We start from the raw sequence: 13231 nt of genomic DNA, 5'->3' as shown, positions 1-13231 counted from the left end.
TATGCTCAATCCAATATCTCCTGAAGTATCTGGGGAAATCCATGCTTGAATGGCCATAGATTTTGTTGGCTGTAATGAAAAGAAAGCAGGAGTGGCAAATTTAGAACCTGCCACTCACAATATGGCGGACGCAATAACGTACGGAGGAGCAATTCTCTTGGTTGCGACAAACGTGACTGCTTTCCGTCAACGACGATCTCTTTCCGGCTGACTGCGTTGACTCTTCCACATGGTTTCCAGCTAGCCTGTTTCTGCGGGGTGCAGGGACTGTAATCACCGACATTTCGGACAAAAACCACAGACATCTTGTCACATGAGCACCTAGAAACAGATCCAAATGGGTAAAAGTAAAACCACAAAGTTTAAGCGGCCGCAGTTCAACTCTGTCGGCCTGCCGGTGAACGCTGTGAAGGAAGCGGACGGTGCAGAAGAAGAGCTCGATGAGGAAAGCTGTCCGGCTGCGGAGCTGCTGGAAAAAGTAGGACCACGATCACATCGGGTGTTTGAAGTTATAACTATGAAACGCACTGATCTGAGGGGTGTGTGTTATGTGAATTATTGATGAGCAAAGTAGCTGGCACTGTTAGGTTATTTGTCCACGGTCACATGTCAGGCTGGAGTTATGTCCCTTTAACCAGGTGACGTATGCGTACTGTGCAGAAAACACACAAAATCTTAGTACTAATTATAAAAAAATAATTGCCATATTGCTTTATCACTTAAGTAGAAGTACCTCTTTGCATATGTATTATAATTATATATAATTAGTCTTACTTTATGGTTTGTGTGTTTTGTCTTACATAAGGCACTTTGTGTTCTTATTGTGTATATTTATGTGCAGTATAGAGCAATGTACAATAGAGAATTAGGACTAATTAATCTGACTTTTTTTCTCTAAGGAAATAATTCAAAATCATGTCCCTAATTCTTTTACGTGATATCAATATCATCATCTTTGTATTGAATGAAATTCATTTCTTATCTGCAAAGGGAATGTTTTAATGTTGGCTAAAATAGCAAAACAGAAGCATGTTTTGGAAAAATAAATTTTATTTGTTTTTTATAGACCGACAGAAATCTTATTTCTCACCAGTGAAGGCTTTACTTTTTAGTGTGTGTTTTAAAATTGACTTATAATAAATTAACTCACAAAATGACCTGCAAGCATAATTTCAATGACCCCATATGAAATAGATGAGGAGGATGGAGGGAGCTGATGTCACTCTGTCATTTTGATTAAATTCTGCTTTGAGAGGGGAAACATTTTTTGTCATCAAAAAAATCCCTCACATACCAGAATAAAATGTAAATATTTACCAAGTCATTGAGACCACAGTCCAGCTGACATGATGATAAAAAGCTCCAGGACATTCAAGAGAGACTAGCAAGTGCTATGACTGTCTTCTCAGTCAAGGACTGCTGCTGAGAAATTGCAGCAAGCAAACATGAGGGTTTCTGCTTATAAAAGAACAATAATCTGTTATTAGGAAGGGCAGAAAAGAAAGAAAAAAACACACATAAAATATCTAATATATTTGCATCTTTTCATGCCAGCAGTGAAACTTGGTCAACCATGTGTGGTTGATCTTGCCTAAAAGCACAGCAGTGAATAAAGGATGGTTTAAAAATGTTTTTCAAAGGCAGCTCCAAACATCTAGGAGCAACTTGGTGATTATCTGTTTTTAAGCATGATGGAGCATGGAATTGGTCAAAATATTTATGTGTTGGGTCTACAACTCAGAAACTCCCGGGGGCCCAGAAGAAAATCTTTGGGAACCACTGCAATAGCTTAAGCTACCTACATCTACAACTATTGATGTTTTTTTATGAGCCTGATGTATTTCTTGATAAAAGCTTGTGAATTGTTTCCTATGAAGCATCAATATACAATAAAAACATTTGGTGAAAAACATTTAAATTCTGAAGAAGTAAAGTTTTAAAAAAAAAGTTAAAATCCTTCTATCATTCTCCAAACATTTCACCTCAACTTTGCTTTTGGAAACAGTAAGAAAATCTTCAAAGAAAAGATTGTAACCTTGATTTAATATCAAGTTGTGTTTTTATTTTCAGTTGCAGAGTCCTAGTGCAGATATTCGGGAGTTTGCATGTGCCAGCATCTCTCGGGTGGTGCAGCAGAGCCAGACCATTCCCGGTTTCCTCCAGAGGGACGCAGTCAGACGGCTGGGCCCCATGCTGCTGGACGGCAGCGTGGCCGTCAGGGAGACGGCCACTGGGGCGCTCAGGTGAGGGCGCAGCGGGATCTTTGCTCGTCTTTCGTCATGCTGCTAAATTTTCTTTGGATAATGTTGGACACATTACACATTCCATTCATTCTTCTTAAAAAAAATCTTTCCTAAAGTAGTTTTTTTTATTCAACATTAAGCTATAAAAAAACTCTTGGATTTAGCTACGAAATACATGTCAGACATGGCAACAAAACAAAAGTTATAAGAAAAAAAGATCTGCACCACAGAGCTGAAGAATAATCAAGTTCTAATAATGTCATACTTCTGTTTCAAAAAGTTTTTGTGCTAATCATAGAAAAAGGAAGCCCCACTGGCTTTTCTAGTTTCATCACTGGTTTACTGTAAGTGAACATAATCAATTTTGTTTTTTTAAATAAATGTTTACTTATGTATTGTGCCAGGGGCACTATGGTGTACAAAAAGCAAATAGTAAGTAGTTGAGAGGAGATCATCCACATTATTCAGGATTTGCTTGTTTACTGTTCAGAGATCTTCATATTTTCTTTTCATTATGTTTGCACATGAAACAGAACACATTTCTTCCCTCAGCACTTCTGTCAGCATAAAGCTGTGCTTTGATTGCTCTTCAGTCAGAGGTTTTGTGCAACAGATCAGCAACAAAATTAAAAAACTTCTTTTTTAGTTTTGTCACTCACACAGGATCTCCTCTGAGTTACTGATGAGTGTGTGTCTGCCTCAGAAATCTGAGTGCATGCGGAGGTCAGGAGGTGTGCGAAGACATGGTGAGGCATGACATCATGACGCCACTGACAGCACTGCTTCGAGAGGTGAGACTTCACTGCTGCTTTTAGCTCACTGCATCTTCTTAGCTCTTCCTCATCTGTAGACTGTAACATCTGCAGGAACTGGATGTCATTCAAGCACACAGGGAGGGATATTTTTTACAGAGTTCAAACAGGTGCTTTTCAAAGTTTGGAAAGTTCTTGATTTCTGTGTAAAGTCCTTGAAAGTGCTCAATATTTTAACTGAACATTTGAGAACATTTGAGCCTAGATTTGGAAACAGTTGAAACTAGACATTTTCATGTATAATGAGACATACACACAGATACACACACACATTTTCTTTCTCACTGTCTAAAGTGAAATCAGACTAAACGTCTCTTGTTTTAGGTTAGTTAGAATTAGCAGAATTATTTTTATTTCCTAAATGACAGAAAACTTAGCAAGAATATTTTTGTATATTGTGTATAAGCATTTAAATTTTGACAAGGAAGATCATTTACCGTAACATTATTTGTTTGGATTGTTTCAATGTAAGGAATATTTATTATTCCTAATGGCTTAGTGACTTATTGGTCGGTGTAATTGAAATATATATCCTAAAATACTTTAAAAGTTCTTGAATTTTACTGTGGGAGAAGTATACAAACCCTGTTTTTTAAGACTGTATTCACAGAAGTAAAAACAAAAAATTGACTTGCAGTGAAATTTATTATGTGTTGTTGACATTTTGAACCAAAGACAATACTTTATGACAGTATATGTATCTGCTGCTTCCTTGCTCAGAATGTTGTTTTCTTTCCAGTGTTGTACTGGTTTCGACACTGCTGCTGTTGCAATGAAAGACCAGAGCAATCCTGTGGAGGGAGTGGCCATTGAAGCTGTGAACCTACTGTGGAATCTATGGTAAGCCAACAAGTTGGTATGTAGGGTTTTTATTGATTCATTTCCTTCTCTAAAGACGTTGTTGTGGCTTTGTTACTCTACTGCAACACATATCTTTCTCCATTCTTAAAATCAGAATAAGTCAAGAGATAAATATTTAGCTATTTATATTTGATATTAATTTTAATCATTCCACTATCAGGAATATTTAGAACAAAAACAAGTTATATTCCAAGAATTTTGTTGTTAATTGTATGACTGTGGCCACCCTGCAGATACCTAAATGGTGGCTGCAGGGTGGCCAAGAATTGAAGCTGCAGGGTGCAGCTTCAATTCTTCAGCTGATTGTGTCATCCATCTGTCGTCCATTTAGTGAGAGCAGCAGCCAGGCAGTGTCTTTGTTCAACAAATGCGGCCTCTTGGACATGGTTGTCCACTGCTTGGAGAGACACCCTCACAACGTGGAGCTGTCCACATCAGCTGGTAGGTCAGACAGAGCATTTACTCTAGTTAACAGGATTTCCTTTTAAGTTCTTCATTTAAAGTTTCTGGTTGGCATTTGACACTTACTGGTATCAAGATTTACTTGAATATTTTTTTATTTAACCAGATAAGTTGATTGAGAACAAATTCTCATTTTCAACAGCAAACTGTTCAGAAAACATCAAAGCATCACACAACAGAATATCATTTACTCCTTCCCATTTATTCTTGCTGGGTTAGAGAAAGTGAGTTTTTACTGGTTGTATGTAGCATAAAGTAAGTCAGCATTGCCCCATACCCACCTGTTGCTGCACACCACATGTTAGCTGGCTGAAAGAAGATTACATTTTTTCCCAAACTAATAGAAAAGATATTTAGCTGAAAAACTTTTCTTTTTTCCTCTAGCTGTTTTTTTTTTTTTTTAAAACACAACATTATTAAGCAACTAAAATCATAAAACTGGTCAGAAATAGGAAGTAAATTTTTCTCCCAAATATCCTTCAGCTGCTGTCTACAGTTTTCAGGTGTTAAAAAGTTTTTTTTAAAGGATGAGATGCTACAAATTCAGGTAAATAACCCCAAAGTGTTTGACAGTAAGCATGCTTTTATGTATTTTATTTTATAAGTAGAGTCAATACGTATGCATTTCAGTGAGCTTTTAATGGGTATATTCATCTCAGTTGATTTTAAGGTGTTATAAGCTAATCTGTTGTCTTAGTTGGAAGAATCTGACTCTTATTGTTTGTGTTTCTCAGCTCACTGTTTGCACACTGTAACCGAGGACAACCCCGAGTTGCTGCGTAGCATGAACGCCGCAGTACTTGAAGCCCTAGAAAAAGTGCTGCTGTCATCTCAACCAGGCATGGCGCACGTTCTCCTCAGGACTTTAGCTGCAGGTAAAATTCATCTCTCGTCATAATTGTCTCTTTCACTTTTTGAGGTGGCCCAAAAACTGCAGTGTATATTTCCATAGAATCTCCTGAGTTCCTGCCTTGTCTCTCAGGTACGCTGTGGAACATGAAGGCCAGCTTGCCTGCGGCCCGACAGGCCCAGACCCTCAACGCTGTGGTGGCCACCCTTTCACAGTGTCTGGATTTGGACGCAGGGGTGTTGATCCCTGAACTCAGACGAGCGGAAGAGGCTTACCACAGAAACACGGCTGCTGTGGCCGAAGCAGAACAGGCAGAGGTAGCGGTGGAGCCCGCTGAGGAGGAGATGGACGAGGAGAACACACCTATGAAGAAGAAGAATGGCAAAACTATGAAGGTTGACACTGACTTTTCCGACTTGCTGCCTGTAAGTAGACACACTGGTTGCTACAGAAAGCACCTCTAACTTTTTCACATTTTGTTATATTAGAATAAGAAATTTGTTTTTTTTCTTGACCAAACCAGAAAACCGTCATTATTACTCGCCTAAATATAATTTTGTGCATCTAATAGCCTTTAGAGGTCACATATATAATGGCACTGTTAGTAATTTAGTCAGAGGGCACATAGAAAACATGTAGAAGAAGGTCCTTTGGTCAGATGAGATGAAAATGTAAGTTTCTGGCCTACATAAAAAAATGCACATCAACCACACAGTGAAACATAGTGGTGGCAGCATCATGCTCAGCTGATTCTTTGCAATCCTGGAAGAAAATCACGCCAGAAAATGTTTACATCCAGCCAGAGCTACAAAAAAATGGTTCAGATCTCAACATGTTCAAAATGAAATGGCTTAATCAAAGAACAGACCTAAAACCTGATTCAGTCCGAGTTGTTTTGCAAAAGAAGAATGGGCAAAATATTTACTCTCTGTGTGAAATTGATTCAAGAACCGATTGAGTTATGACTCAGAAAATTTTTAATTAAAGGAAATGTTTTGATCCGGGGTGTGAAAACTAAGCTGGCTATTCTATTTGTAAAACAATTATGCTAATGCTATCTTTAACGCAGTCATGCTTTTAAGTCAAACTGAGTTAGCTATAAAACGAATTTTAGCTTAAATGCTAATTTTAGTTCAGCTTCTAACAATAGAAAATTAGCTACCTAATTATCTACAATCTCAGTAAAATGCATTAAAGTTTGTAGTTGTAATATGACAAAATGTGAAGAAACTAAAAGGGTGTAAATAAATAAAACTGCTTCAACAATAATAAAACATGGAATCAGAACACCACAAGCTGAATGTCTGTTATCTTCTCACAGTTTATTTTGTCATCATCCATCAGAGTTTGAGTAGGTCTGTGCACATCTGGTTATTTTCCCCTGATTCCATCAACACCACTTCTGACAGATCTTTCAAACTGTTCTTCACTTCATATCCTCAGGTGGAGTCAAATAAGTTAACTCCTGTTAACATCAGCCTTTGTGATGTTGAAGCATTCACAAAGGCTATTTGTTAACAGCATTCATAAATTAAGGTGGTGATATCTGTTTGCAGGTTTACTGAGACGGGTCGTACAGGGGCTTACAATCCTTGAAAGCGCTTGATATTTAAACAGCATAGCTTTGTGCACGCTAATGTTTGATTAAATGCCTAAATTTAGAAAATATTATTTACAGTTGAAACCATATATTTTCATACATCTAAAAAAAGACATACACAGTTTTTCCTCACTGTCTGAAGTTAAATCTGACTATACTTTTACTGTTTCAGTTCAGTTAAACTAAAAATTATTTATGTTTGCTGAATGTCAGAAAACTTGTCCAGAACATTTTTAGAGTTTTTTTGGTATATTGTTTTTCAGCATTTAACACAAGCAGAAAAGTAATTTACCTTTACACAATTTGTTTGAATTGCTTCAATGTAATATTTATTATTCCTAATGGTTCAAAAACATATTGATCTGTATAATTGGAGTAAAGGCTGGCTTATATTTTATACATAAGACAACATTATTGAAATTACAGGATTTTTTGTTTAAATAAGTGCCTTGTTTTTGGGCCAGTCAGGTGTATCGAGTGAGGAAGACATTTCAAAACATAAAATTTTGTTATATTTTTGTTTAACTTGTCCCTGCAGTAGAATATAAATTACTACGACAAGACATTATTAATAACGGTAGTAAATGTCTTCATATACTAACAAATTGAAACTCTTTTCTTGGTTCATTTGTATTGTTTTGTGTGGAGCTGAAAAAGTTTGAAAAGAAAGAAAAATTTGAAATTTTACTGTGGGAAAAGTCTATAAATTCTGCTGAGATAAATTATATGATTTGTGTAGCTTAATAACGTTCAAGCGCTTTGAAAAATCTCAGGTTGTGGAAACAAACTAGTTCTTTTCTGGAACCAGTTAGGAACTGAATCAAGCATCTGCCCTGTTTAAGAACTGGATACACTTGTATGGAAAAACCCTCACAGTGATTCTCAGAGGTCTCATAGATTGCCTGTAGCTTAGATGCTGAGATGTGATGCTGTTCATGGGAAATACACGGTCTGTTTCTGGACTTTAGAGCTACCCACCAATTGCAGGTGGAAAGGCAACACATGAGTCATCCGGAAGTGCAACACCAGGCCGACAGTACAGACAAACTGTGGAGTCGACGCATCGCGGGTCATTTGGGGGCTGGTGACTGGCTGACTCAACCCCGGCGAGACAGATCTGTCCCTCACGGCTTGGTCATGAACAGAACCCCAAGATCATGTTGACGTTCCACAATTCCCCCTCTAAAATATAAAACTAATACTATTCAGTCATAATACTACTGAAACACACACATTCATCGTGGCCCTAAATATATCAGCTTAGCTTAAGCCACGTTTCTCCATCAACTACTTTCTATGCAGGCTGTCACCACGACCCAGCTCAGAAATGTGCAACCTGACGTGTTTGGGTACATCAGGAGGAATAAATCTCTCCTCTGTAGCGAGCGGCTGGAACCAGACTAGGCAATAGCAGCGCTAGCAGTCATGGTTGTATTGGGATGTTGACTCACGCGGCTGTTTGTTTGTGTCCAGAGGGGTAAGGAGGAGCTGAGGGAGGCAACGGCCTTGCTGACAGCCCAGCAAACGTCCTTGGAGATCATTGTCAACATGTGCTGCTCTGACGGTGAGTGTTGAGGGCACGGACAGCAGTGCTGACCCCAGGCACTTTCATCTAAAATGTATTTCCTGTGACATGGCCACCAAGTGTGGATTTGTCATTCTGAGCGGCTGTTAGACCAGTAAACGTATTGCCAGGGTGATTTCAGGAAATAAAAATATTCTTTATTGCTCTCCTTTTCTGTTGTTTAGATCCTTCTGATGACGAGTGGGAGGAGGAGTCAAGCAGCGATGAAAGTGACTTGGGTCCTGACGTGCTCTGCGACGGACTGTCCAGTCTGATGTCTCCACTGTGTTTGTCAGCTGAGGTTCAAGGGGCCTTGATCAACCACAGCATACCAGAAAAGGCAAACAGCACTCTGCTTCCTCAATCACACCTCACTTCTGTCACTACATGCACAGAAAGAATTCATTACAGAGTCAGAGAGTGTTGACAAGTGCCTAAAGTGGGTTAAGCTGTCATCTTTGCAGCTGCGGCTGCAAGCCTAAAAGGAACAGCTCTGCAGAGGTGCAAATGCCTTTTGAATATCTTCACAATTTTTCAGTGGATTTTAAGGAGTGCCTAATATTGAAGAGAAAGAAAATGGGACAGATTTATTTATTTTCTTTTATCAAATAAAACATATGAAAAGTATGGCATTTTGCGGACTAAAAGTCACACTTCCTTTCATAGTTTGCTCCTTCTTCATGACCCGTTTTGTGACTGATGTGTTAAATATTAATTCATACTGCTACCAAACTGAACCAATGATTAAACATTACCATCTGCAGACATGTGGAAAGCTAATCACAGTCTGAAAACTAGATGGTGGAACGTCTCCGAAGCTTCCAGTGTTGTGACAATCTGTGCTACCCCGTCAAATTTTCTTTTTGTAGCATGTCTAGATAGCTATGTTTAGACAATTATAACACCTGTTGAGACTTGTGAACAGTGCAGTTAGGTCTCCCTGGTAGTTGCCTAGGAGATGAGTATAAATGACTGTGCAGGCGGGCCTTCTTAGTGTTACCGCTTAATGCAATGTAACTGCCTTTCAGTCACCCAGATTTACTGCATGTGTCTCTGCTGCGCCCCATGCGCACTTTGCCAACGGTGGGAGACGTTTCTGATCACCTTAATTTAGAGCACGGACATCGGTGTATCAGAAACTTTCATGGACAAAGTCTCCCCTCGTAGAAGCACCTTTCACAGCAGTGTTAGAGCTCCATGTCTTTTTTTTATGTGCATCTTTACCAACTTTTGAACCTGGAGACTGACATTTTTAACTTTGCAAAATAGCTCAAACTTAGATTGGAAGAAAAACTTCTGTGAAAATCAAATTTTCACTTCTCACTGGAGATGCTTAATTAGATTCTGATCTTGATTTGACTGGACCATTCTAACACATAAATATGCCTTGTTCAACACTGTGCCATTGTAGTTCTGACTGTGTCCAGGGTAAACCTTTGTCCTGTCTGAGGTCTATTTCAACTTCCGACATGCTTTCTTCAGCACTAGACTTGGGCACCACTGTATAACATTTTATGTCCACGCATCAAAGTTAAACAAATAATGAATACAAATGCAAAATGTTTTTCAGATTTTTATTCTATATTAAAAACATCTTAATGTGATTGTCATGTGTCATTTTCCCTTTTTATGTTGTGACACATATAATAACATACATTTGTGGTTGTTCTGGGTGGTTAAGTTCAGTAGTTATTTGATGAATATTGTGGAAGGAACTGTTTGTTTCTGGTTATGCAGTGAACCCCACTTAGCTTCTCCCACATATGCTTTGATTGCATTGTAATACGTGTTCTTTTCTCCGGATTCAAGGTTCTCAAAAAAACATCCTTCCCCAGAGAGGAAGCCACCAATGTGTGCCAAGAGAATCCATCCTGGAGAAGCCTGAGCAGGCGGTACTTGTCTTCATCAACACAAAATTGGTTGCAGCTTTTAACTTTTCACCATATAAACTTTTTTTTAAAATGCCTCCTCTTTGTGTAGGATGCAGCGGGTTCAGTCCCGGGCGCTGACTTGCCTCCACAGCATACTCTCCACCATGGATGCAGAGTCTCTGGGCGGTGAGGTAGCCCTGCAGGGAGCAGCACAGCACCTGTCCTCACTGGTCTTTGGTGCTGAAGGTCTCGGATTCTTGTCGATATTTTTGCAATTTAGCACTTTTGATACTTTACCAGTTTATTGTTCACAGGCATGTGTGAAAGCAACAAGCATAACTGACATTTAAACTTTTTTCTGTTGCAGAAATCCCAGAAGATGAAGAATTCCTTGAGGCCGTCATTAGCGCCATGCGCTCTCTCCTGCAGATAATTGCCTCCGAAAACATCAGCCAGGTGCAAAATACAGTACTATTTAGTGTCACTAATGGTAATCAGAAAAATACATTTAAGATTTCATCCTTTTTAGGCTGCATATTGTAGCATTGCTTTTCAAAACATTTAACTGTCTGGCAGTATATTTCTTTTCACAGCAGAGTTTTATAAATGAGAAAGTTTTAAAAAAGCATACTATAGAGATTGACCTGCTGGTTCTGCTTAGCATATATTTAGGTTAATGACATCACAAGAGATGCAAGAATCATTTTTATATATATTTTTTTTAAATCTGTGTAGCATTCTAAAAGTTTTTGTCTTGCAGCTTTACACAATAAAAATAAACACTCTTTCAAAGACGTATTTGATTTAAAAACATGAACAAAACAGGAATTTTGAATCATCTTTCTTTTAATGGACGAATTGCAGAGCAAAAGACTGAGCATGGTGTGTCGCTCTGTAGGTTACAAGCTATATTTAGTGATTCTGACCAGAAGCTTTAACCCAACACTATTTCCAACTTGGAAAACAACCCTCTGACTGGATGGCTGCTTTCGTGTTTGTGTCATGTTTTTGTTTGTTCAGTGCATGACCCCCCAGCAGCTGATGAGTCTGAGCGAGGCAGCCACCCGCTGCGATGTTGTCAGCGTGAGGGTTAACGCCGTCGCCATCCTAGGAATTACTGGAAGCACATTAGCCAAAGAAAAGGGCATGGTGGAAACCCTTCAGGTATCACTACTTCCATTTTTGTTTTGTTTGTGCCCAAATGTTTGCTCCTGCTTTGAGAACTTTTGCTCCTGCAGATGATTGGAAATGCCTTGCTTCAAGTTGCTACGAGGGATTCCGATCTGGTTGTGAACGGAGAAGCGCTCGACGCTTTGTTTGATGTGTTCGCTGATGGAGAGGAGGCAGAAATGGCGGCTAAAAACCTCAACTTACTGCCTGCACTTAAGGCACTTCAACCCGTCTTCAAGGCAAAGGTTGTAGAGATGAACTAACATTTAGTTTAGGCAGTTTTTGTAATTAGGTCATTCTTTTGACTTCCAAAAGATATTTCCAATCAAATTTATTTCAGAATCTCATCTCTCCAATACATTAAGATACTTATCCTTCTTTTCTTCTCTTCATAGATCCGTAAAGAAGGCCGGGGAAAATACAGCCCACAGCAGCTGTGCGTGTTGGACAACATCAAAATCAACCTGAGAAGATTTATTGGTTATCTGGAAAAGGTGGTGAAGAAATAAGGACTCTGTATTCTTCACACTGTGATCAGTTGTTGAGACATGATGAGATGGTGCAGTTGAGAAACCATCACTTATTTATGTATTTTTAAAAATAATTACTGTTTACAGTTGTTTGAGTTATGTGAATATTTTTTGAAAAAAGGAAGAGGTGGTGGCATTTTGTCTGTGAAGATTCACCAACACGGTTTAAAAGATTTCAGAAAATTTTGATGGTTTGTCAACATTTTTAAAAGATAAGGTTGAAAAAAATCATACTGCAGTTTTTCTTTTATTTGTACTCTTTAACTTGTCCTAACTAGTAGAAAGAGAGCTATTTGAAGAAAAAAGCAGTCCTGTTGCTAGGACACTACAGACTGCTGTTATTTTACAGCAGAATGATCCAGTTTATTTTTAGAAAATAAACTGCTTTTCTTAACTTAATCACATCACAGAACTATTTTGTGTCCATTGTGCAGACTTTTGGAAATCACTCTTTGAAAGCCACTTTTGTAGATTCATATTTTTAAGTTAAAATTGCTACGCAAGTTTTCAAGCTTATAGAGAAACTAGAGCTAAAGATGCTCTGGCAAATAGAGACAAAATTAACTCAATATTGCAGGGGCTGGCCAAAGTATTCACACCCTGTTACCTGTCCCAGCAGAACAAAAGTAGACTCACAGCATAATGCTGCCACCACCATAAAGAAATGCAGAGTGTATTTTTTATTTGCTTAGCAAAAAGAATAAGGAAGAAAACCATGGATGCATTTCCATTTCATAATTATGTCCATTTTGTGTTTGTTTACTACATAAAATTCTAATAAAACATTAGATTTCTTGTTGTTGCATGTCAAAATTCAATGTAGGTTAATACTTTTGTAAGGTTAAGTGAGCAAAGGTACAAGGAAATCTTGAAATTAAAAATTCAAACCTTGTTCATACTTTTAAAATGTGAAATTTTGAATTTACTTTCAGAAATTAGCTAGATTTTAATAAGCCAGCTTATTAAAAAGCTGTGTTGTAAATAATGAATTCTTCAGTCTGAAACTTTCTGGGAAAAAATAGACTTGCTGTGGTTGCTGACAGGAATAGCATTTAGTTCAGAAGTGAATGGAAAAGGTGTTAAAAATATTTCTTGGTGTATCAGAAATATGCCAGAACTTTGACAGTACATAGTTTCATTAAAATCTGATCCATCTCCTAATAAAGTGAAAAGAAATTCAACTAATCCCTCCATTTTTCAGAAACAAGGTATGTTATGTGGAAAAAAAATATTTAACTTCTCAAAAGTAAATGCCTAAAGTTCTGAGC

The 13231-nt window shown here is 38.1% G+C and overlaps 1 protein-coding gene across 1 annotated transcript; it reads left to right on the top strand.

Annotated features, from left to right (window-relative positions):
* The first annotated feature begins 168 nt into the window (after window positions 1-168).
* Window positions 169-12762, top strand: heatr3 (HEAT repeat containing 3). Its single transcript, XM_044106520.1, has 15 exons — window positions 169-478; window positions 2071-2243; window positions 2947-3034; window positions 3795-3895; window positions 4248-4357; window positions 5113-5253; window positions 5361-5653; window positions 8302-8392; window positions 8578-8732; window positions 10202-10284; window positions 10373-10509; window positions 10631-10719; window positions 11284-11427; window positions 11502-11678; window positions 11829-12762. The coding sequence occupies exons 1-15, from the start codon at window positions 338-340 to the stop codon at window positions 11940-11942; spliced, it is 2037 nt and encodes a 678-aa protein (XP_043962455.1). The 5' UTR covers window positions 169-337; the 3' UTR covers window positions 11943-12762.
* Window positions 12763-13231: the final 469 nt, after the last annotated feature.

Source organism: Gambusia affinis, linkage group LG02 (assembly GCF_019740435.1).
Source record: "Gambusia affinis linkage group LG02, SWU_Gaff_1.0, whole genome shotgun sequence".
NCBI lineage: Eukaryota > Metazoa > Chordata > Actinopteri > Cyprinodontiformes > Poeciliidae > Gambusia > Gambusia affinis.
This window is presented reverse-complemented; position numbering and strand designations above follow the sequence as displayed.

Excerpts from the sequence above, each read along its gene's own strand:
- heatr3 (XM_044106520.1), top strand. The coding sequence starts at position 338 with ATGGGTAAAAGTAAAACCACAAAGTTTAAGCGGCCGCAGTTCAACTCT. Across the intron at positions 5,254-5,360 it reads CCTCAGGACTTTAGCTGCAG|GTACGCTGTGGAACATGAAG; the intron begins GTAAAATTCATC and ends CTTGTCTCTCAG. Across the intron at positions 10,720-11,283 it reads CCTCCGAAAACATCAGCCAG|TGCATGACCCCCCAGCAGCT; the intron begins GTGCAAAATACA and ends TTGTTTGTTCAG.